This window comes from Gigantopelta aegis, chromosome 5 (assembly GCF_016097555.1).
Source record: "Gigantopelta aegis isolate Gae_Host chromosome 5, Gae_host_genome, whole genome shotgun sequence".
Lineage (NCBI taxonomy): Eukaryota > Metazoa > Mollusca > Gastropoda > Neomphalida > Peltospiridae > Gigantopelta > Gigantopelta aegis.
In genome coordinates this window covers 18202075-18228643 of record NC_054703.1, presented here as the reverse complement: position 1 = coordinate 18228643, position 26569 = coordinate 18202075, and the positions used below count along the sequence as shown (strand labels likewise).

Below are 26569 nucleotides of genomic sequence, written 5' to 3'. Positions count from 1 at the left end.
TAATACAGTTGACTATTATGTATGATTAAATAATAAAAATATGCTCGACATTTGAGCTTTGAAATGAGCTTGTTACTTAGTGAAGCGCCTAAAGAGGTCGCTGAGGCTTTCTCAAGGGACCTCTTCACATGTTTGCACTGATGTCCGACACCGGATAGTGCAATGAAATTATCGCTTTAGGCAATAGCGAACCGTAACACGTCTACACAAGTGTAGAGTGGCCGCAGAAAACTGTCCTAGATTTGCCCGTGTTCCCTTTACGAACAGTGTCAATTGGTGAGGTTTTCGTGGCACGTCGACCCCATTGTATTAAGTGGGTATGGAGATCCATCACGGTCAGGCTTCCTCCAGCCATTGTGAATGGTGAAAACTGGGACGTAAAGCGCTAAACGAAATCACATTACGGTTCCCACATAATCGCATTGGTCAGACCTTGGGAGATGTTAATCGAATGAAAGTCACTTGCTGAAAATTGACGTCATGTAATGCACTGGACATCTAGTAATGCACAGGACGCCACGTAATGTAATGGACGTCACGTAATGCAATGGACGCCACGTAATGCAATGGACATGACTTAATGAAATGGACAGAGCATTGATCGCTATTTACATTCCTTTGAAGGAAATTAGCAGTAAGGGACACTATAGATTTCTGATTGTGTTTTACAATGCCAAAATATGAGAAAACTATATTCTGTTTCCCTGCCTTCTTCAATATTTGACTGTGTCTCTGTCCTAACTCTGTATTTCTCTATATAGTATTGTTGTTATTGATGTTGTATGTTTGGTTTTGTATTTGTTTGCTGAAACCAGTTTGTTTTGGCAATATGCAATAAATTGAATTGAATAGGTCTCTCTCTCTCTCTCTCTCTCTCTCTCTCTCTCTCTCTCCATCGTTTGTTTATTCATGTATTCATTTACTTTGCAGGTTGTAGCCAATTACTATGGCAACCGCAAACAATACGAACCAGTGCCGGACAAGAAGATCCACTGGGCTGGCGGGAGGACTGGCCCGCCCCCGGACACCCCTGAATGTGGATACGACGGGTCCAAGTGTCCACCAGATGGTAATACGTGCTAGTTAGATCTTAACAAATGAAAACTGACGTGCAATACAATTTGAAATGCGATCGTTATTATAATCCCAATCATCAGTTGTGGGGGTGTGTGTAACTTATTATTATTATTATTATTTTATCATTATTAGTAGTAGTATCATTATCGTTATTATTATTATTATTATTATTATTATTATTATTATTTCAGAACCTTTTCCAGAGTACGGGATTGTCATCATAGTGTTGGGATTCGTTTTGCTCCTAGTTCTAATAATCACGCTCTTTGTGTACAGGTAAAACATTCTAATAATCACGCTCTTTGTGTACAGGTAAAACATTCTAATAATCACGCTCTTTGTGTACAGGTAAAACATTCTAATAATCACGCTCTCTGTGTACAGGTAAAACATTCTAATAATCACGTTCTTTGAGTACAAGTAAAACATTCTAATAATCACGCTCCTTGTGTACAGGTAAAACATTCTAATAATCACGCTCTTTGTGTACAAGTAAAACATTCTAATAATCACGCTCTGTGTGTACAGGTAAAACATTCTAATAATCACGCTCTTTGTGTACAGGTAAAACATTCTAATAATCACGCTCTCTGTGTACAGGTAAAACATTCTAATAATGACGCTCTTTGAGTACAAGTAATACATTCTAATAATCATGCTCTCTGTGTACAGGTAAAACATTCTAATAATCACGCTCTCTGTGTACAGGTAAAACATTCTAATAATCACGCTCTTTGAGTACAAGTAAAACATTATAATAATTAATGTGTACATGTGTATTATAATAACCACTTTGTATACAGGTAAAACATTATAACACTTCGTATTTATGTACAGGCAAAACATTGTAAAACTCAAATTGGTTTTATACAGGTGAAACATTATACTATCTCGTTGTTTGTGTACAGGTAATAATCACACTGTTTTGTATAGCTATAACATTATAATAATCACATTGTATGCACATAAGTTAAATATAATGATCATGATTAACATTACGAAATGTACAGCCAGAACATTGTATACATGTAAATATTATAATAATTGCGTTGTATACAGGTAAAATGTTTAGCACCCTATCTAATACCCACGTTCATGTTTATACAGGTAAGACAATAATGACTCGTGTAGATAGTTGTATATATTAGATGATTACACTTGACGACACCTACCAGACATCTACTAGTCACCTACAAGTACATAGTAATAAAGTCAGCTTGTGGATGTATATCTGAAGACACGACAAATCGCCTATATTCGTTTTCAATAACTAGTGATTTCATGCCTGACGACAGGAATAACGGCACGCGTGTTACAATAAACAATCATTGCCTGAATGCATCCTCGGAACATCTTATTCTGCCAGTGACCACCACAACGTGTAACCTCTGACTGCTGATAGTGCCAAAACACACGCTTCCTTCTGTAAACATGTATGCATGACATACGTTTACAGGCATAACCATGCAAATATGGTGTACAAATGTCTCGCAATGTATTGTCTGTTTATGGTGCTTGCGATGAAGAGTGCTGCATTAATGAGGCGTGTTCCCCGACAGGCGCCGTTTGTCGTGCTGTAGTCCGGCGTTACGACAGGCAGTCAATATTTAATCATATCATTCAACACAACCTTCCGTTTGGATCCATCGGTTCGCAATACGGATCATGTCCCGTCTCCACACTACTTCTGGGCTTTTTCTCATCTATCACCACTTTTGTCTTCACATGTTGTGCTGCTGTTGCTGTACTAAAACTACTGCTGCTGTTACTATTACGTCTACTAATACTACTGATGTTATTACTATTACAACTACCACCAAATTAACCGCAACTACTACCATCACCATCATCACCACTACTACTTCTGTTTCTTATTCTTCTTCTTCTACTACTACTACTACTACTACTACTACTACTACTACTACTACTACTACTACTACTACTACTACTACTACTCCTGCTGCTGCTGCTGCTGCTACTGCTACTGCTACTACTACTAATTATTACTACTACTACTATTACTACATCTGATACTTCTACTATTTCTACTACTACTACTACTACCACAACTACTACTACTTCTATTACTACATCTGATACTACTACTATTTCTACTGCTACTACTTCTAGTACAACAACAACTACTACTACGACTTCTACTACTACACTAGTGCAACCACTACTAGTCGTAATGATCTTAAGTATACATTATTTTAATGATATTATTAACATTATTTTGTTATCAGTATTTATCCAAATTATTATTATTATTATCATCATCATCATCATCATCATTATTATCATTATTATTATTATTTCATTATTATCATTATTATTATTATTATTATTTCAAGACATATACGACTGGAAGCTGAACTTGCGGAAATGAACTGGCGAGTCAAGTGGGAAGACATCATGTTTGCCTCACCCGAGAAGAACCGGAAGATGGAGCGTCAGGGGAGTCATTTTAGTCTGAATCGGGTGAGTTCTAAATAGGATTTCAATTTTAAATAGTCAACAGCCGTTCTACATGCTAGTGGTAAAATACATGTAGATTCGTCAAACTGCTGATAGGTTAAACAGACCTCCGTTACCTCGCTTGTAGGAGAAACAGGTGCCGGATGTTTCCACGGAGGAGGCCGTTTTTAAGAAGACGCCTAGAGATTTCCAAGATACACTGACGTGTGGTGTTCATTATTTACAATCTTCCACGGAAATACCCAGCCGACCAAGATATTACAGCTATCTCACAAAACGATAAACACAAATTATTTAAATGTACTTAGACCTTAAAAAGGTGGGTGTTTTTCGAGAATATTGACTATAATATGCCATCAGCAGTATTCAAAATTTTATATCTGCATAAAACTGATTCCAACAGTTATTATTGTATATGTGTGAGCTTGTGTGTCGTACTGATTTTACGAAACGAGTGTCAGGATGTTTGTGTTTCCCGAGCGAGAGCGAGGGTAATACATGAATCTTGACACAAGTATCGTAAAACCAGTACGACACACACGCGAGTGTAATAATTTCTTTATTATCTATATTATTATTGTAATTTGTTTTAATGAATAACAAGGGCCATCTCAAAATGTTTCAACCACAACTAGAAGGAGATGACAAAATGACGTCATATTTCGCATGCACAGTCTGGGCTAAGTCTGGGTAAGCAACGTCATGTTATGACGTCGTTTCCCAACCTGACGTCATTACCCTTGTTATTACACATGCGCTTCATATGATTATTATTAACCCGGTTATCTTGAACCATGTGGATAATAATAATTGGTTTGTCTTTACCGATGTGATGATGTTCGATTATAAAAATCCATTATCGAGTTTGTGGCAAAATATTAACTGTAATTGTTCCTCCCGTTTAGATGATGGCATTAAATATGTTGGTTTAGGGTGTTTTCATGGTTACAAAACGTATTAAGCAGTTATTAAAGGTAAAATTATCGATTTGTAGCGTCTATTTCGGTGAATTTGACATTAGTTGCGTGATGCTTATTATTGAAATCCATCTTTCGTTCATGTAATTATAACCGATGGTCGATGATGGCATTGAAACCGATCCCCAACACTATCAAATACATTTCTATAGCTTCCGTAAGTATCATGCGCGAACGCATATCGTAATATTTCAGTGAAGGAACTGTGGCTGTCTTGTAGAACTATTGCTCCTATTACCTAGAGGGCGAAGTAGCGTTTATTGCATCCATTAAACACTGGAGGTTTGGGACAGTTCCAAGTCCCCGAGTGGGCTGCGTTCACCCAGCACCAACCCGTAGATCCGTACATACTATGGGGTCTCACTTATTACAATTTCGGCCGAATTAAGGATACACATTTCGATAGAAGACACCATTCCGTGCAGCCGTGTTTGCCTGCCTCAGACTAAATTTATATCAGGTTTATCATTAAAGTTTCTCTTCATCTTTCTCGCATTGATGTTGCAGCAGTAATTTGTAAGTAAAAAAAGCTCAAAAAGTGCGCGCTTCCTCTCTCCCCTACTGATTTGTAAGAAGAGGAAACCCATGAGGCAGCTGACCTAATTTAGGTTCTCACCCAACTTCCTCCGTCTTTATTCTCCTTCACTTTTTTTTCTTTTCTTGTTTTGGTTTTGTTTTTTTCAGATTTTTTTTCTATAAATTTCGTTTCATCAAATTAGAAACGAAGGAAAGTTGTTATTTGTTTTGTCGAATGGAACTACGTATCCACACACGTATGTCAGAGTATTATCTTGTTTGTTTTATTTAACGACACCACTAGAGCACATTGCTTTATTAATGATAGGCTACTGGATGTCAAACATTTGGTATTTGTTTTATGTATGGTTTTAGGGAGAAAACCTGCTACAGTTTTTATTAGTAGCAAGGGATCTTTTATATGGACTTTCCCACAGACGGGGAAAACCTTTTATATGGACTTTCCCACAGACGGGGAAAACCTTTTATATGGACTTTCCCACAGACGGGGAAAACCTTTTATATGGACTTTCCCACAGACGGGGAAAACCTTTGACAAGTTGTGGTCCACTGGTTAGAGTGATAGCATGAAGTCAATATGAATGAAGCGCCCTGCACAGACCATGTCTGCTAGATAACGGACTGCGGTACGACTGGAACCTGACGACTTCACACTGGTCGTAATACTAGCGCTTTGTAGCAGAGTTATAACATGCCACTTTAATAGATGTTTGTGTTTGTATGTAATGAGCTTTAAGCGAGGAATAACTTGGTGTTGTGGTCTAACACCTACCCATCGAGTCGTTAAGACTCGCTCTGTGTGGAAGCCAGTACCACGATGCGAACCCAGTACCTGTCAGCTTTAAACCGGCGGCTTGACCACTATGCAGTCGAAGCCGGTGTACACCGATCACCAAATAGACTGGAGCCTGTTTACAAGGCCGAGCGCTTCACGTTTATTTGCTAGACTGGTTTTCGCCTAACGTTAAATAAATTGGATAGGATAGGATGATATACGTTGTATACCAGTGTTATTGTTCGTGACATATCGACCAACTGAACACGGTCTTGGTTTCGTAGATAACAACAGGGAAGCTTATGATGCGCTTAATAGTGGTATCTCATGGTCAGGAAATTGTCTTCAGTGTTGTACGGTGTCACACGTTATCCACTGTGTGACAGGTTGTTTTGGACAACTCCCACAGAAAGACTTAAGTTTATGAATAGCATGTGCCTCAGCCTTTGTGAATATAGGCGACAACCCGCATAAGAAAACCAATAAATCCAAAACAAAACCGTTATAAATAAACAATATTTAATTCATAAAATACGTTGTAGAGTACTGCCAAATCCAGTTAGCCTTTTCTAGTTATGGGTATGTAGGCCTACCTGTAGTCAAAAACAAAAACAAAATAGTGTCCAGGCATTTTAGGTCACTTTGACTGATTGATCTTTGTGATCGAGACATCTGTGGTTCTGATGTCTCCACACTCTTTAGCCTTCGCGAAATTCTTCAGATTTCACCCTAGATGTTTTTCAGTGTTCTGTTATTTTAGGCTGGGTATGGCAATGTTTAGAGAGAAAAAAAGATACTCGTATTAAGACCGTATACATTTTGAGTATAATCTATTTCATGAAACCTTTTTGAATGTTTACATAGTAGCACTCGCGTTCTCCGAAGATTGCATTTGCCGTTTGATTACACTATGTACTGGTTTCAGTGCCATGTGTGTTGTAGTTCAAACACGAGCGTGTGAATATATCACTGAGCACAGAGCAGTGAAAATAAAGGAATGTGTTTTTAACGACACGTCGCCACATTTTAAACTACCGCTAATTGTGTGTAACGTGTGGCTTATTCCACACTTGGGAAAGTGAGAGGGAGTGGGCTAGAGAGAGACGGGGGTGGGAGATAAAAGAGGGAGGGAGAGAAAGAGCGAGAGAGAAAAAAAAAGAGGAGGAAGAGAGAGCTGTGTGTGTGCGTGCGTGTGTGCGTGACTGTGTGCGTTTGTGTTTGTAAGAGAGAGGACAGACGGACGGACAAAGATTGGTAAGTATAATATATTGTGTACTTTGAAAAGTCGTAATTTGTGAACGATTGCTTATTTCTGTGTACGTGTTTATGTTTGTAGCGGACGTCCTACATCAGTGTGTGTTCAACGGATACGATAGCCGCGGTGGGAGACGTCAACAAACAACTCTTCACGAAAACTGGATATTACAAGGTAACAACAATGTGGGCCAAAGTTACGAACATTTGTCTTCTTAACCGTAGCAGTAAATATATGTAGTTGCCAGGGCCGTACCCTGCGGGTGGGGGGGGGGGGGGGGGGCAGTGGGGAGAGGGGCAGTTGGCCCTGAGAATCTCACTTTTTGTTTTACTCCAGAAAATAGCATTTGTTTATAAAACGTATGGCCCTCCCTCCACCCCTAGAATTTTGATCAAGGTACGGCCCTGGTTGCACTTGTGTAAGACTAAAACAGGTTATGCACATTCAGCCCACGGTGTTTAAAGGCAGGATATACGACTATGGACATCCATTCATTTATACTTATTTCCGTGCTGATATTCAGTTAATGTTCAAGCACGCTGTCCCGAGCTCACACTTCAGCTATCTGTGCTGTCTGTCAATACGTGTCCGTGGTTAATGAGACAGAACGGGTAGTGTCCTTACACCTGCCCATTGAATCGGTAAACTCCTTCTCAGTGGGAGCATGTACATATAAATGTGATGTGATCCCAGTAAACAAAAACACCCACAACTTAACAGAAACATAAAGAAGAAGAAGCCCTCGACAAACCATAAAAAAAAAATTGATGCGGATTCCCCCAACACAGTACAGTTGTAAATTATACCAATAATACACCATTAGACAGCCGTGTGTGTGTATTGGACAGCTGTGTGTGTGTGTATTGGACAGTCGTATGTGTGTGTTGGACAGCTGTGTGTGTGTGTGTGTGTGTGTGTGTATTGGGCAGCCGTGTGTGTGTGTGTATTGGACATATGGGTGTGTGTGTATTGGACAGCTGTGTGTGTGTGTGTAATGGACAGCTGTGTGTGTGTGTGTGTGTGTGTATTGGACAGCCGTGTGTGTGTGTGTGTGTGTATTGGACAGATGTGTGTGTGTGTGTATTGGACAGCTGTGTGTGTGTGTGTATTGGACAGCCGTGTGTGTGTGTGTGTGTGTATTGGACATATGTGTGTGTGTGTATTGGACAGCTGTGTGTGTGTGTATTGGACAGCTGTGTGTGTGTGTGTGTATTGGACAGATGTGTGTGTGTGTGTGTGTATTGGACAGATGTGTGTGTGTGTCTATTGGACAGATGTGTGTGTGTGTGTATTGGACAGATGTGTGTGTGTGTATTGGACAGCTGTGTGTGTGTGTATTGAACAGATGTGTGTGTGTGTGTATTGGACAGCTGTGTGTGTGTGTGTGTGTGTATTGGACAGCTGTGTGTGTGTGTGTATTGGACAGATGTGTGTGTGTGTGTGTATTGGACAGCTGTGTGTGTGTGTGTATTGGACAGCTGTGTGTGTGTGTGTATTGGACAGATGTGTGTGTGTGTATTGGACAGCTGTGTGTGTGTGTGTGTGTGTGTGTGTATTGGACAGCTGTATGTGTGTGTGTATTGGACAGCTGTGTGTGTGTGTGTATTGGACAGCTGTGTGTGTGTGTGTGTGTGTATTGGACAGATGTGTGTGTGTGTATTGGACAGCTGTGTGTGTGTGTGTATTGGACAGATGTGTGTGTGTGTGTGTGTGTGTTGGACAGCTGTGTGTGTGTGTATTGGACAGCTGTGTGTGTGTGTATTGGACAGCTGTGTGTGTGTGTGTGTGTATTGGACAGCTGTGTGTGTGTGTATTGAACAGCTGTGTGTGTGTGTGTGTATTGGACAGCTGTGTGTGTGTGTGTGTGTATTGGGACAGCTGTGTGTGTGTGTGTGTATTGGGACAGCTGTGTGTGTGTGTGTATTGGGACAGCCGTACGTGCGGGCGGACCACGGAATGGAATGGAGCGATGAGCATCGTAAGCCTCCCAGTATTTACTTTAGTGTGGATTGCAGGGAGATCGTGCCCTTCCACAGTTCACATTGAAACACACAGTGGTATTCTCTCTCTCTCTCTCTCTCTCTCTCTCTCTCTCTCTCTCTCTCTCTCTCTCTCTCTCTCTCTCTCTCTCTCTCTCTCTATATATATATATATATATATATATATATATGTATATCAGATAGAACGCAATGGGATTTTATAAATGGTTTCCTATACATTTATGGTATTCTGATGGCTAGAATAACTCAATCTCAGTATTTGGTCACCAACCTCGGTGGCGCAGTGGTTAAGCCGTCGGACTACAGGCTGGTAGCTATAAGGTTTGCAGCCAGGTATCGGCTCCAACCCAGAGCGAGTTCTTTAGGTCTCAATGGGTAGGTGTAAGGCCACTACACTCCTTTCTCTCTCACTAATCAACTAACCCACTGTCCTGGACAGACAACTCAAACAGCTGAGGTGTGTGCCTAAAACAGCGTGTTTCAATCTTTAATTGGATATAAGCATGAAAATAAGTTGAAACGAAAGTACTTTCTTTCTTTAATTGTCTTTTCATCGTATTTTCCTCCCGTTTATGTTATTTTACTGCATGGTTTATGCCCTTATATTTTTGTGTTTTGGTTCTTATACTATTAAATATTTTTTTCAATCCAACACACTTTCCTGATCAATCAGGGCTTGATTGTTTGGTTTTCTATTTCAATTTTGTTTAAATCCACTGTATGTTCTTGTATTGTTGTGTTAATACAATATTACGAGAAAATGAAAATTAATCAGTAACTTAATCACAGATTTGTTCAAATTCTTCATCTTTCTCTTTTGACAACGCTAAAAGTGTGTTTTCGTAAATCCACAATTCTATTTGGCACGGATTGTAATTAAGAAAACAGCGGGAAGCGCAATATGCATTTATCCTCATCTTTTGTTGGCAGGAATACGACGACACGAAGATTGAGTCGTCGGTAAAAGACGTGTATTTGTGGCGTGTCGCGGTATTCACGGTGCATCGCGGCGTTCGCTGGCCGCGCGTTGCGCCTTATTGCTCTCATTAATTCCCTTCTTAGGATATTGGGTGACAATTTTACTGGGCACCCCACTGAAGTGGTCTGCCTCAGATTAGTGTATCGCTCGATTTGTCAGGAGACGTAGTCTAATGATTGCGTTCTCATTTACAAAACTGTCTAGAAAGTGGCTACACTATTCGCGTGGGTTTCGTCAATCGACCGACTCCAAGAATCAAGCGTTGTGGGTAAAATTAACTATTTGTCTGAATGTTGGCTTACTCTGAATCCATATATGAGGCTGGCTTGCGGGGAATAACTTTTAAAACAACACAGCAATACAGACATTCGTGTAAATTCCCGTCTGGACCTCGTTCCACGACACAAGCCTAGCACTACTATCGTCGTAACTACAACCTATTATTGTGACAGTATTTTATCCTGCGATCGTCAGCCCGTTCCACGACGCGACGTGTCAGTTGTGAATCAAGAACATATCAATCAGATGATGACTTGATTATTTTGTAAGAAGAGAACGAACTCATTCGTGTTAAAATTGATCTAATATCCACATATTACCTTTTTATTAAATTCTGATAGCGAATACAAATAGTGCATGACATACGACCTTCAGATGAAAGTATGGACATTCGGTACTTGTCGCTTCGGAAATCTATAGTCCATGAGCCAGACCTAAACATTTTGAGTTTGAGTACCAAATTTGTGAACAGATCCAACATGGATGTTTAATTAGTCTGATATCAGAAGCGTCCGAAATCACTTGATGGACATTCTGGATCGGTAGCTAAGGTCGCACTACACAGTTGACTTCCGGGTGAGAGTTCATTCATCACAGTCCACTGTAGTTCATAATTATGACACATGTTATTGTCCACATATTTACTTCTAGGAAACGGTGCAGAATTAAAACAACATGCATGTTTAATGGTAAGCCATCTGGTTGTATTTTGCCCATGTTATTTTGTAATATTGTTCATTGACCTTTTGGGACATGGATGTATAGTGCAAGAGACAGCCGGAGTGAATTGGTTAAAGAACCCCCTGTTCGGACCGGTACTACAACCAGATGCGGTCATATTGCAAAAAACAAAATTGAGATGAAAATGTTCTCAAATTTGTAGTGAAAATAAAAGCTTCTATGATGTATGTTCGCAGTGGTGTATGTTAGTAGTGCCAACGAGAACCCGTTCTATTTGCAATCTTCATTTGAAGTTGGGCAATTTAACATGTGTTTCAATGGCAGATGACATCTGTGTAGTGAGACCATAAGTGTTATTTTGGCAGCCATGTGTAAAAATGGGTGCCGCATTTTGGGCCAAATCCCACAAATCGGCAAAATTATCATAACTCACTAGCAAACTAACCTATGGGTATGCAATTAGACTTATGTTGTTCAGTTTACAATTCTATATTAGCTGATATATAGCTTTTAATATTCATTTAAGAATTGAACGTGAAAATATTTGAGTTTCATGCTAGGATGAAACGCAAAACCGCTTTACACACTGTATGAATGGCGTAACCATGTCATTAATGTAAAGCTCTTTGAAATAAAAAGTGAACTCTATTTTCCAACTATTTACTATTTTATTAACGCGAAATTCATACTCAACATTAGTGGAATCCCTATGATGGTTCGGCTTTTGTCCGTCAATAGCCGCATGAGAGAATGACAATGTTACAATCATTAATACAATTCATATTAATTTTGTGCATTAAATGTCAATACCAACTAGAAACATTTTGAATTCACTATAAACATATAACGTAAGTAATTTCAATAACTTTTAACCTGTAATAAAAATGTCTGAAGCGACCTATTTTGTATGGTATAATTTATATGTGAAGCGGTTGGTGTATGAATATTTAACTACGAATTGTGCATGGGCGCCATTTTTTTTATTACTGTCCAGATTTACCAATTACGACGTTGAAATTACAGTTTTGAGTGCGTGAAAATTTCATGTGTGATAGATTTGACATGGAGAAAGTGCTTTCAATGTTTCTGGAAATGGATGAAACAGGTGTGTCGCGAGTTTCCGTATTTGCTGGGGGGGGGGGGGGGGGGGGGGAGGAATGTAAACCCACAGATAGTAGTGTCTATTATGGTTGTATTTATGGAATTCGTCTTTGTTAGTAGTGTAGGCTATCTGTAGGATAGTCGACTGGACCTGAGCGTAAAAATATACCTACGAAGGGCTGCGTCAGGTAAGTACAACAAAGGTGGTCAGCAGTGCAGACCGACCATAAGAGGAGAAGCGATTAAAATGGTCGGGAACTGTTAAAAAGGCCTTACTGCATTTTGGTCAAAATCCCACAAATCAGCATATCTCATTAACAAAATGCAATTTGGCTTATTTTGTTCGTTTTACAATTCTGAATTACCTGATGTATAGCTTTTAATATTTATTTTACTGATTTCAAGGAAAGGTAATGACAAAACATATTGGTCTTTGTTTCCATTTTTCATGATACATCTTCAAACGTGTTTTGCTATTTTAAATCATAGCATGTTGAGGCCAGTTTTCTTCTTCTGGTGGATGTAATATATGATCTCAGAAAAGCTACTATTGCATACAATATAAAAAACTTGGAAATATGCAATTTATCCCATTGTAAACAGAATGCGATTCTGCATCTATTTATATTTGTTCCACATTTTTTATGATTATAGTTTGTCTCAAAATAAATCAAACACAAACAAAACATTCATTTTAAATAGATTCTTATTAACAGATAGCACCTCAAAACTATTCAATTGAACATTGTATACAGAACTAGATGTCCATAGAAGTCTTTCACCACCTTTCTGGAGTGGGTGCATCATGTTCAGTTGTTGTCTGGTGGACCATATTCCAGCTTGGTATCAAACTCATGTTGAGTAAGGCATCCTGGGTGGGTGGACTGATTTCCATTGTCTTCCCCTTCAGGCAGTAGAACACATTCCTTGCTTAGACAACATGTTCCAGGTCGCTTGTTTAACAATACAAGCGAACTGTAAAGCATTTCAGTAGCTGGAAGCATGTATCATCTGAATCTATATTGGTGTAAAGGTTGAACACAATACAGATACAGGTACGGACTACATAAGGGTAGCGGTTTCTTGCAACCCAGGATGTTCTTTTACCTTTTTCCAAGGCAAGAAGAGGCAGTATTACATCCGTTGAAGCTATGGAAGGCAGGAACGGGAATTTTTCGTTACCCAGGACGTCCTATATACATACCACTGGTATATAAAATATTAAGTATTTTCATGTACCAAAAACAACCCAAATAATCACATGTTAATCCAAAGATCAAATGATGGAACTTGCTACATAGGATGGCAAGCACACCTGTGTCAATAGTGCACACCATACTGTTGACACAACCGTTCAGAATAGTATCCTGCACATGCATTCAAAGTCTAGTGTCTGCTTCCTCATGAATACACTGTGACAGTGAACAATCGGTTCCTCGAAGAATAACTGTAATGATTATTTCCTTGTCTTCAGGGCAGCCTATGGTGGCAATCTTGGTGGTGAGGAATGCCATACGTTGGATCGTGTAAAAAAGCAGCATAGTTTCCTGGGATACTATTCTTATCAACAAAATGACATTTGATAAATATGCCAACCATATCTTTGTTCCATACACCATAAAACAGAACATTCCAACACAGTTGATGTCATTATGGTATGGTACGCATACATCAAGACAGTCAGGGGTGGGGGAGAGAGAAGGCCAGCAACCTGGAACATGTTGAGAGAGCAAGGATATTGTGATACTGCCCTATTGCAGCACTCAAAACAAGTTGTCTACCTTGTTGGAATATATAGCATAATATGCAAGGACCTTTTAACAGCTTCCGATAATGTACTATTTCTCGCTCCAGTCAGTGCACGACGACTGGTACATCAAAGGCCGTGGTATGAGCTATCCTGTCTATGCGATGGTGTATATAAATGATCCCTTTCTGCTAATCGAAAAGAGTAGCCCATGAAGTGGCGACAGCGGGTTTCCTCCTTCAATAACTGTGTGGTCCTTAGCCATATGTCTGACGCCATATAGCCGTAAATAAAATGTGTTGAATGCGTCGTTAAATAAAACATTTCCTTCCTTCCGATAATGTATATCGTTCTCCTCTTTTGATTTGCATTATAATACGTAATTCGTTTTATCAGTTTCCGACCGTTTGTATCGCTTCTACTCTTTTGATTTGCACTGCCGATCGCCTTCGTTGTACTTACTGATACAGTACAAAGTAAGGATCTGTTTACGCTCAGGTCCAGTTGTCTAATCTACACATATTGTGATAAATATTGTGAACACAGATGAATTCCATAAATACAACCCTACTGTCTGTGGGTTTTATAATCACACACACACACACACACACACACACACACACACACACACACACACACACACACACACACACACACACACACACACACACACACATATATATATATATATATATATATATATATATATATATATATATATATATATATTTCTTGCCCCCTAAAATGCATGTTAGAAAAACTGAACGAGACTACTGGCAAGTACAAAACGTAAACAAAAGCTTACCAGGTTCTTGGTAGAAATCTGGTAACAAAAGAGAGAGCAACTTGGTAACACTACAATAATGGTTATATCCGATGCTGCAAGCGGACACGTAAATATGTCTACATGGTTACAAAATGTCCAAAAACTTTGATGTAAATGTTTTTATGGATACCTCATATATTAGTTTTGATGATCGAAAAAGAAAATTGGCTTGGAGATGCTTTGATTTAAAATAGTAAAGAAATGTTTGAAAAAAAGGGGAAAATGCCCTTTTCCTCGTACATTTCCTTGATTTTGGTAAAGACATTTTAAAATAAATATTAACTGCTATGTATCAGCGAATACAGAATTGTATACTGAACAAAATAAGCCAAATTGCATATCAGTCAGTTTGGTAGTGAGTTATGATCATTTTGATGATTTGTGGGATTTTGGCCGAAATGCGACAGCCATCTTTAAAAATGGCTGCCAAAAGAGCACATAAGCTACTGGCCTCAGACCACAATTAATTTCGCTATATGTTTCTATATAGCCTTAGTGGCTATAACATTTTTATTAATATCAGCAGGCCCGTGAAGTTTTGTATGTACCTTTGCCTGCATGGGGGACACATACCCTGAAAAGGACAACCCCTGTTGTCCAGCTCTTTCTCCCAGCATATTGGTTTAAACAGACACACCCTCTAAACCAGGCCGGAGTACACCCATTTTACACAAAAAGCACTACTTTTGCATGGGCCGGAATTACCACAAACAAGTCTTCAATGTCAACAAGTTACACATGTTTACAAACTACATGCTATCCCCTGTCACTTCAGTCAAACAGTTGCCACTTCATAGCTGTCTGCCATGAAATAATCACAGTCAAACAGCAGACTACTTGCGCGGTGAAACTTCCGGATTTTGGACAACCAAATGGGAAGATAACTGTAATCTGAGGCCTACTGATCCAGAATGTCCATCATCTGATTTCGAACACTTCAGATATCATTGTAACTAAAAATCCATGTTGGATCTGTTCACCAGTTTGGTACTGAGACTCGGTCTGGCTCATGGACTAGTACTGGTAAAGTGGGTTTCCAATAGCAAGATATGTGATGTTCCGAACAGTCGGTATTTAGCGTATTATTTAACTTTTCGCACGATTTTAATCGTTAGATGGGCATTTACGAGTACCGTCGTAAGTCACCACAGTCATCTTAGTATGATCTGTTTAACGACATCACTAGAGCACCCCCGCAAGGCTCAATGGGTAGGTGTAAACCACTTGCACCGACCAGTGATCCATAACTGGTTCAACAAAGGCCATGTCTTGTGCTATCCTCCTGTGGGAAGCGCAAATAAAAAGTCCCTTGCTGCCTGTCGTAAAAGATTAACCTATGTGGCGACAGCGGGTTTCCTCCAAAAAAAAAAAAAGTGTCTGAATGACCATATGTTTGACGTCCAATAGCCGATGATAAGATAAAAAATCAATGTGCTCTAGTGGCGTCGTTAAATAAAACAAACTAGAGCACAAAAACTATTAATCATCGGTTATTGGATGTCAAATATTTGGTAATTTTGACATGTAGTCTTAGAAAGGAAACTCGCTACATTTGTCCATTAGTAGCAAGGGATCTTTTATATACACCATCCCATAGACAGGACAGCATATACCACGGCCTTTGATATAGCCACTGTGGTACACTGGCTGGAAAGAGATATAGCCCAATGCCTCCCTCTCCCGATGGGGATCGATCTCAAACCGACCTCGCATCAAGCGAACGCTTTACCACTGGGCTACGTCCCTTACAGTCATCTTAGTTACGATCCGTTTGTGGGACGGGGCCTAGTCCTCATGAGGGCGAGATTTAGCTCAGTGGGTAGAGCGCTAGCTCCACATTCTTGAGCCTTTGGGTCGTGCCCCATTGTGAAGACATTTGGGTTTTTCCATCCCAACTAGTGCTGCAACGATGTTTCATCAGCTCGATACGAATCGCGGTACAATTTTGCGTATAAGAGAGTTTTACACGTTGTTGCTTCTTTGTATCTTATTTGACGGGGAATAGACAAACAAGAACAACATAACACAGCATTTTATTAATTAATCATACGAAATGGTATCCGGTGAAAATTGTGCATGCTGTTTTGTCCCAGGAGATGTTATCGCAATGACAACCTAGTATGTGGAATCTTTGTCACTGTGATGGGTTTTTACAGTTTTTATATGGACAAAACGTGGTGAAACTCTACCGGTAATTAAAGGTAGGAGAGTACGTATCGTAGTTGTTAACAGTGTGGCCTGCACTTCAGAGCTAGCAGACTTCGAATTAATTCATTCAGCGACGACGACGACGTTATTAATCGTTTAGTCTAACCACGCGCTAGCTCAAGCTGTCAAACGCCGCAACAGTGTCATCTATTATTAATGTTCTGGACACAGTAATAAATACTCGTACTTTATATACATATATGGGAGTCAAAATTCATACCCTTTATTCTGGTTTTATTTATTTATTTATTTATTTATGTATTTATTTATTTATTTATTTATTCTGTTATGTTAAATGTACACACTTTGATTTTTTTTCTCAGATGTGATTAAAGGTTGTTGTTGTGTTTTTCTTTCATGTTTTGATGTTTATCGTTCCGTGTTCATGATTCAATATTAAGAAAAATTCAAACGCTACCATGATAATAATAACAATTATTTTTTACACTATTTGGCAAATACCACCTTTTAAATGTTACAGTTTATACATACAGGTGTATCACTATTTATTTATTATTTATTTATTTCTCTTTTCTTTTCCTTTTCTCCTCTTCCCCCACCCCCACAGGGTATAATGATGACGTCACGTTTGAACATTTTACAGTTTGTTGTATCGCAGTATATCGCAATACGGTTTTGACCGTATCGTTGTACCCCTAATTCCAACCATGCGATTTGTATCAAAGGATGTGGTACATGTGTATGTGTTTTTGTATTTATCGGAAATAACATATAAAATATTTGCCTTGTTTCTAGTGAGAAATGTAGCAGGTTTTCTTCAAGACTATGTCGGCATTATATGTGTTTGACATGCAACAGTCGATGGTTAATTAATCACCGCAGTATTTATGTTCCTTGTTTGTTACGTGACCATCCGACAAACAAACACATATAACAAACACACACACATTTAGCAAACAAACACATTTAGCAAACACACACATTTCACAAACACACACATTTAGCAAACAAACACATTTAACAGACAAACACACAAATTTAGCAAACAGACACATTTCACAAACACACACATTTAGCAAACAAACACATTTAACAAACACACACACATTTAGCAAACAAACAAATTTAGCAAACAAAGACATTTAGCAAACAGACACATTTCACAAACACACACATTTAACAAATAAACACATTTCACAAACAAACACATTTAACAAATAAACACATTTAAGAAACACATTTAGCATATTAGATCTTGATTGCCTTGCCTCCGCAGAGACTCGCATGGACCGAGTTGGATTCCTACGAGCGAGGACACAGCGTGGTGTGGGTCGATCTCGACAGTGCACTCCGTACTCCGTGCAGACAGACACATCATCTCAATATTGTATTTTCACATTTTCAGGGCGCTATTGTAGCCATCAAGCCGATTGCAAGAAGTCATATTACGATACACAAACCTCTTCTCTTAGAAATTAAAAAGGTGAGTTTTGTACTAATTGCTCGTTTACTGAATATATACATTTTTGTCCACCAAAGTTGTTTCTTAGACAATTAAAGCGGCATTACCCGGAATATTTTTATTATTTAAGCATATAGAACAGAAAATCCAATTACGTTTGGTGCATATATGACGCCGCACTCCGCATTGGTTTCACTACGCTGGCTTATCCAGGTCAAAAACAAAGCCAGTATTTTGAAAGTGGGACACTTTTGACGGGCTCGTACCGATCTCGGTTTTCATTGGCTTATCACAAGTATAGAATTCCCCAACAAGAGATCACGTGAGATTTCGCTATTTTTAAACAAATTTAACTGTCTTGATTGAGGGGTCGTCTCATATCTCCAAAACATATTTATATCCATAGAGATATGGTACAACGCCTTTCCAGGGGTCGGTGGGTTGGGGATTTGCCTTGAAATGTTGACAGTGGCCAGCTGTTGGCATACGCGTTACATGTAAGGGGGTGTTACTAATTACGTAACGCTCTAGGGGTAGAGGAAGAGGGTACTGTGTTCGATTTAAGTAACATTTTTCAAGACTATATGCTATTTTTATTCATTACTTAGACCTCAACAGGTGTTTTCTGGAAATGCGCGGTCAGTCTAGGATCGATCCCCATCGGCAGGTATATAAAAGACCATGGTATGTGATATCCTGTCTGTGGGATGGTACATGTAAACGAACCCTTGCTAAAAAAAAAATTAACGGTTTTCCAAGGCGCTTGTGCAGGGATTTCAGCGGGGTTGGGGTTATAGACTGTGTTGAGCGAAGTTTATATAGGGCCATGCTCCCCCCAAAAATACATTCCAATTTTGTTAAGCTTGGGTAAGTAAGGGTTTTGACCTCCAATACCCTCCCCCTGCACATGCACCCGATTCCTCTCTAAGATTATATGTAAAAATTACCAAATGTTAGACATCCAACAGCAGATGGAACGAAGGATAGGATATGTTTTATTTAACGACGCACTCGACACATTTTATTTACGGTTGTATGGGGTCGGATGATTATTATATCAATATGCTTTATCTTTGATGTCGTTAACCCCCCCCCCCCCCCACTTTACCCTTTCCAAACGAAAGAATATTTATTTGAATTTGTAGATTTTAACGTCTACTTTAGTATATTTTATTTTAAAAAATGTATACATGATTAATGTGTTACTAGTATACAAACTAAACTTTGAAAGTTCTACTAACACTTTATAAAATATCAATTCTGAAATAGGAAGGTACGACTGTCGATAATACGTTGTCAAGATCAAACCGGTTTTAACTACAGCGCAAGATTTCTCTTTTAATTTTATGAGACGAACCCTACAATTTGAAATCGGCAAATGCACGTGTTAACTGAAACTGGCAACAGGCTGTCGTTTGTGCTTTGCCGAGCTATGGCGGCACAGGTGACGAATCAAGCGTATACGTTTGACGGTCTCCGTTCATAGCGAACACACACGACTTTTTTAAAAGTGCATTTGAGCTTGTATTTCACATTTGTACATGATGTTATGATATGGTAACCAGATAATGTAACTTTAAACAAAACAACAAAGAGAAGAAAGTTATATTTGTTTATTTGTGTGTGTGTATGGGTGTGTGTGTATGTGTGTTTGTGTGCGTGTGTGCATTCATGTGTATGTGTATGTTTGTGTGTCTGTATATCATGTGTGTGTGTGCGTTTGTGCGTTTGTGCATGTGTGTCTGTGTGTGTGTGTGTGTGTGTGTGTGTGTGTGTGTCCATGTATAGTATCGTGTTCATGTATAGTATCGTGTTCATGTATCGCCTAAAGCCATTCACTCTGGTTTCCGAGATACCTACCGTCTCTGTTTCGTGTTCAATGTGTGTTTGTCTCGTGTACAATGTGTGTTGAGCTATTACAAGCCAAACATATTTTACGCTGCCTAAAACCTTGCGTCATCTGATTACCTAATGTAAGACGTCATATCTTGATTTTTCGCCCTTCCAGATAAAAGATCTACAGAACGACCACATAGTGCGTTTCATAGGTGCCTGCATCGACAGTCCCAACCATTGCATCCTCACAGAGTACTGTCCTAAAGGCAGTTTGCAGGTAAACTCTAACTCGTTTTAAATAGTGTACTGTTCATTAATAATAACTATTCAATATTTATTTTATTCATACATGCATGAATCATCCAAATTGCAACGTTTGGTTCCATCCTTTCGGCTCAAAGATAGTATGCTCATTAATGTTACTAAATTATTTATTTCCACAATACCTATTTTGTTCGGTGAATTATTTTAAACTGATTTATTCTTTATTCTTCAAGTTACCAGTTCATTCATCAGTTACTAGTAGTAGTAGTAGTGTGTGTGTGTGTGTGTGTGTGTGTGTGTGTGTGTGTGTGTGGGGGGGGGGGGGTGCACATCCCGCCTATAACATTAACAAACTACATGTACTTAATAATGGGGCACTAATTACTACAAAATGGTACGTGCAGAAAATAAATCTTCTAACGTGACTCAAATTTAATTACATTTTTTCGCTAATGGTGTTCACTTCGTAAACCCTAAGTTTGTGTGGATCTGCCCCAGCTATGTCATTGAATGTACCACTTCATTCAGCTGTAATTATGAGCAGTGACGTAGACTGATGGGTTCTATGGGTTCGAACGACACCACCCACCGCACCGCTGAGGCGGGAACAATTGTTACAGTGCAATATTACGCTATTCTAGGGCAAATATAGACATGTGGGTCCTCTGGGTTCGTATTCGAACCCCCACTCCAAGGTCCAGACCACGATACGTAGAGCGCTCGTATGAGGTATGTTGGGTCTTTTTATCGACCCCCTCTCCCCCACAAGTGGACTCGAGTCTTATCGTGTATCAACCTCTTGACCAAAGGTCGTGGCAGTACTACAGTGTCTATGGGAAGAAGCACGTAAGATATTTGCTGCTTTCCTGTAGGAATAGGCTGTGTCACAGAAGCAATTTCCTCCCTTGCACTAGAGTAGCCGGATGTGTAGATGTAACGTAATAGTCCGAAATATCCTTTTTCAGGATGTGCTGGAGAACGAGGCTATCAAGCTGGACTGGATGTTCAGATACTCCATCATGCAGGACCTTGTTAGGGTAAGTGTTTGTCATATATACTCCATCATGCAGGACCTTGTTAGGGTAGGTGTTTGTCGTATATACTCCATCATGCAGGACCTTGTTAGGGTAGGTGTTTGTCATATATACTCCATCATGCAGGACCTTGTTAGGGTAGGTGTTTGTCATATATACTCCATCATGCAGGACCTTGTTAGGGTAGGTGTTTGTCATATATACTCCATCATGCAGGACCTTGTTAGGGTAGGTGTTTGTTCAGACAGCAGCCTGCCTAGCAAGTAGTGGCCACGAGGCCGCCTTTTGTATGATTGGCAGGACAGACTCCGGAACGTAACGTGCTTATGAATCATTAAATTAAAATAAGAGTATACTCAAGGCATGTTCAGTCTTCTAATATGTCTGTTACTTTTGGCTCTGCCTTTATCAAATCGGACTGTCTATCTTCCTTCTCTCTCTCTCTCTCTCTCTCTCTCTCTCTCTCTCTCTCTCTCTCTCTCTCTCTCTCTCTCTCTCTCTCTCTCTCTCTCTCTCTCTCACTCTCTCTCTGTTTGCATTATTATCATCATATATTTCAGTTATGGTGCTGACACTCTTTACCTAATACCAGAAGAAATGCAGTTATGTAGTTGTTGTTGTTGTGTTTTAGGGCATGACGTATCTACACAATACTGACGTCAGAAGTCATGGCAACCTAAAGAGCACCAACTGTGTTGTCGACAGTCGATTTGTCGTCAAAATCACCGACTTTGGCTTGCACTACTTTCGGGAAACTGACGATGATTTGAATGATGATTCCTACGCTTACTATCGCAGTAAGACCGAACTTTGTTTAAAACTGTTCTTAGTTGTTGTTTGGCTGTTTTGTTGCACTTAGGGATTCGTGTTTGTATTCTTGGAGTTCTTTAAAACATGTTCTTGTTGTTTTTATTTATATTGTTTCGTGACTGTTTTTAAAATATAATTATACCTGTACTGTGTATATAAAACATAAATAGAGAATAACTGGCTACTGTCTTAAGGTATCGGCTTTATCCTGCGAAGGTTAGAATGGCAAATGCAGTTCGGCAGAGCTTCGTTGCATTCGCCATTCGCCCTGAGCAGGATAAAACCGATATATTAAGACAGTAACCAGTTATTTCGTTTTTCCTACAATCCTACAGGAATAGTTGAAAAATGATTACTTGTATGTGTTCCTTTTTTTTTGTTACGCAAATCGAGTATTGTCAACCTATCAAGGCATTTGCCGTATGACATCATACAAGATACATAACGTCATGCTTTGCAAGACGCTAGCTACATTCTGCAACATTAAAATGCGTTTATAAGCTCTAATTCATAAATAAATATACAAGTTTTGTATTGTTATCGCAAAACTAAAAGTTATCTTAGTTCTGTTTTTCAAATATGTTGTTACTTATGGCCCGATCACACTAGCCCGAATGCCATTCCGTTTGTTTTCCGAATAGGAATTTGGGTGTTCGGGGAGCGAACGGATCATATTCGGGAAGCATTCGGTGTGTTCTAGGAGCATACTGGCTGTTCGGCTCCGTACGGATGCATACGGAACGGCATTCGGTAGCTCCAAAAAATTTGTTGTGCATGTTCAAAATAATTTTCATCGACCATCCGAATGTGGCGTCCATGTGATTCGGGAAGTATTCAGGAAGCATTCTAGGAGCATACGGCATGTACGGAAAACGTTCGGGAAGCATGCGTCTAGTTCTTGGTGCATTCGGAATGAAAATTTGGAGGTGCTGGGTTCCGTATGCTTTCCGAACACCCCGAATGGACATAGAACATGACGAACCCTTTCCGAACGCTTTTTGAACCCTTGCGGAAAGCATGCGGAAAGAGTTCGGTCCAGTCTAGGTCGATTCGCCGTGTTCTGAAAGCATTCGGAAAGCATACGGAAAGCGTTCGGAAAGGAAACCTTTCGAAGTCAACATGCGGGAAGTATTCGGTCTATTCTGAAAGCATTCTGAAACCATACTGAAAACATTCGGAAAACAAACGGAAAGCATTCGGTGATACATTGGGGAAAACACATTCGGAGGGACATTCGGCCAGTTTAAAAAATCACACCACTTTCGTATACGGAAAACAAACGGAAGCTCATTCGGGCCAGTGTGATCGGGCCATTATGAAGAACACAGTTGTATGGTGTTAAATATACTTTCCATAGAGAGGATGAAGATGATGAGACAGTCACAATGGTGATTGTAATGATTATTATTATTATTATTATTATTATTATGGTGATGGTGATGGTGATAATGATGATGATGATGATGTTGATGTTGATGATGATGATGATGGTGATAATGGTGATGATGATGATGATGTTGATGATGATGGAGTTGAGGTTTTATTTGATTAGTTTAATCCAAACTTGCACTCTCAAATAAACTTTGCAGGTTTGCTGTGGACGGCTCCAGAGCTTCTACGAATGCACAACCGTCCCCCAGAGGGGACACACAAGGGGGACGTGTACAGCTTCGCTATAATCTGTCAGGAGATCGTGTACCGAAACTCGGTGTTCTACCTTCAGAACCTCGACCTCAGTCCTAAGGGTGAGTACGACGTTAGGTTCCTCACGACATTCACGTAGAGCCAACTTAAGATTTTGTTTTCTTTAGTTTCGACTTTTCTTTGATATCACAATATGTGTGATAAACTACGTTCTAGTATATTGCAGAGCAATTGTCTTCAACATCTCATAATGTTCCAGTGAATTCCACCTGCTGCCAGTGTGTGGTCACACTACTGTGAATCAACAGTTGGTAGCCAGAAAAGCAGAGACTGTGTAGGATATAGCTGTAGAGAGTATCTGAACAAATGTAAAATATGCCATCTCTTGAAATGGTGGTCATATTGATCAGATACCATTACGAGGTTAATAATGACTTGAATTATGTATTGATGTCACCGACTTACTTTTACTACATGGTCACTGACAAACAGAATAGGACAGGTTTGTACAATTGTCGTCACAAATCCCTTTATGTAATAAATGTGATGCAAATTATACAATTTGAAAAACGGTTACTTTTCTTTTCTTTTTTTTTCTAAATTGTTCAACTATAAAACGTGTTTGTTTTATCCCTGGTGATTTCACTCAGAGAGGCACAAACACATCCATATAGAACAGTTTCAAACAGATAAACACGTAACACTCGCAAACTGTTGGATAGATCAACACGTGACACTCGCAAATTGACAGATACCATAAACACCTGACATTCGCAAACTGCCAGATACGATAACCACGTCATCCTCGCAATTTGTCAGGTATCTTAAACACGTGATATTGGCAACATTTCAGATATGATAAAGACGTGACACTCACAAACATTCAGGTATGATAAAGACGTGATACTCACAAACATTCAGGTATGATAAAGACGTGACACTGACAAACTTTGATAAAGACGTGACACTGACAAACTTTGATAAACGCGTGACACTGACAAACTTTGATAATCACGTGACACTGACGACAATCTCTGTTTAACACGTGACACTGACAGACTTTGATAACCGCGTGACACTGACGACAATCTCTATTAAACACGTGACACTGACAAACTCTGATAAACACGTGACACTGACAAACTTTGATAAACGCATGACACTGACAAACTTTGATAAACGCGTGACATTGACAAACTTTGATAAAAACGTGACACTCAAAAACTTTGATGAACACGTGACACTGACATACTTTGATAAACACGTGACACTGACAGACTTTGATAAACACGTGACACTGACAAACTTTGATAAACACGTGACACTGACAAACTTTCAGATATTGTGGAGAAGGTGAAGCAGAACGTAAAGCCATACTTCCGCCCCACGATGGAGGACTTCGACTGTCCGTGTGACGAGCTCGCCAACGTCATCAGACGCTGCTGGTCGGACGACCCCGCCGATAGACCCGACTTCCAGTCCCTGAAGAACATCATCAGGAAACTAAACAAGTAAGTACAACACAGCTCGGCGGACAAACGAATGGCTATACAATGACACCATAGCCAGTTTTAAATTGTCGCTACTTGGTGTCTTACTCTTTCTTATTGGAGGGTAGACAGCCAGAGTGAGAGAGACAGAGAGAGAGAGAGAGAGAGAGAGAGAGAGAGAGAGAGAGAGAGAGAGAGAGAGAGAGAGAGAGAGAGAGAGAGAGAGAGAGAGAGAGAGAGAGAGAGAGAGAGAGAGAGAGAGAGAGGGGTGGGGGGTGGAGAGGGGGAGGGAGAGGGGGAGGGAGAGGGAGACAGAGAGTACATAAATAAAGATAAAATTCAGCGTGTCTCCCCCCCCCCCCCCTGTGACTGTACCCCAGCACTAGAGATCCACCACTTGTGACTGTACCCCGGCACTAGAGATCCCCACCCCCCATTACAGGTGTCATTCCGTCGGGCATGTAATGTTCAAATCAGCACAGTACCCATCCCCAAGTCCCACACAATAATCTTATATCCGGTTCTAAAGAGTATAATGCATAAAACTAGATGATAAAACGACAATAGAAATAATGATACACTATCAATAATAGTTATCAAAACAGTCTAGTTTGTTTCTCAATCTGCATTGTTTGGTAATAAAATATTTCCAAGAAAAATTATTTTTATAATGGTGCGTGTTTGTTGTTTGTTGGCCTGCAATCTAATAATTGTTTCATAAACGATCGCAGACACAAAGAACATTCCCTGTTAAGAAGTAAATATTTAAAACCATGCCAGTTTTTTCGTAAAATGTTTCCTGTCGAAGGAGAAAAGAAAGCTACCGGTAATTGAAAATAAAAATCAATAAATAAAAAATAAAAAATCAATTATTCATGGTAAGAAATCCGAACACGTCGCGTGAAATGAAAAATAAAAAGGTATTTGGTGATTGAAACCGTTCACGCACGTGACCAAAACCCCTTCAAATGAAGTGTATAAATAAGAAATGAAACAGAAACAAGCTATCAAAAAAATCAATTAAAGAAGAAGAAAATGTTATTAATTGGTCTTCACTGATTTGATGCCGTGAACGGTGTTAGGTTCTTTAGCCGCTGTATGATTATAAAGCGGTATTAAGAATGGTAGGTGAGACATGGTGATAAAGC

General features: G+C 39.5%; 1 protein-coding gene across 1 annotated transcript in view; it reads left to right on the top strand.

The window, feature by feature from the left end:
* Positions 1-26569, top strand: part of LOC121373382 (atrial natriuretic peptide receptor 1-like) — a 72610-nt gene that overhangs the window by 26020 nt on the left and 20021 nt on the right. Inside the window, exons 5-14 of the mRNA XM_041500011.1 lie at positions 931-1069; positions 1269-1353; positions 3432-3558; positions 7181-7273; positions 18287-18364; positions 20352-20456; positions 21409-21480; positions 22109-22274; positions 23877-24032; positions 25271-25442. Of these exons, the coding sequence (XP_041355945.1) occupies positions 931-1069; positions 1269-1353; positions 3432-3558; positions 7181-7273; positions 18287-18364; positions 20352-20456; positions 21409-21480; positions 22109-22274; positions 23877-24032; positions 25271-25442 (1193 nt within the window). The remainder of the gene's footprint in view (positions 1-930; positions 1070-1268; positions 1354-3431; positions 3559-7180; positions 7274-18286; positions 18365-20351; positions 20457-21408; positions 21481-22108; positions 22275-23876; positions 24033-25270; positions 25443-26569) is intronic.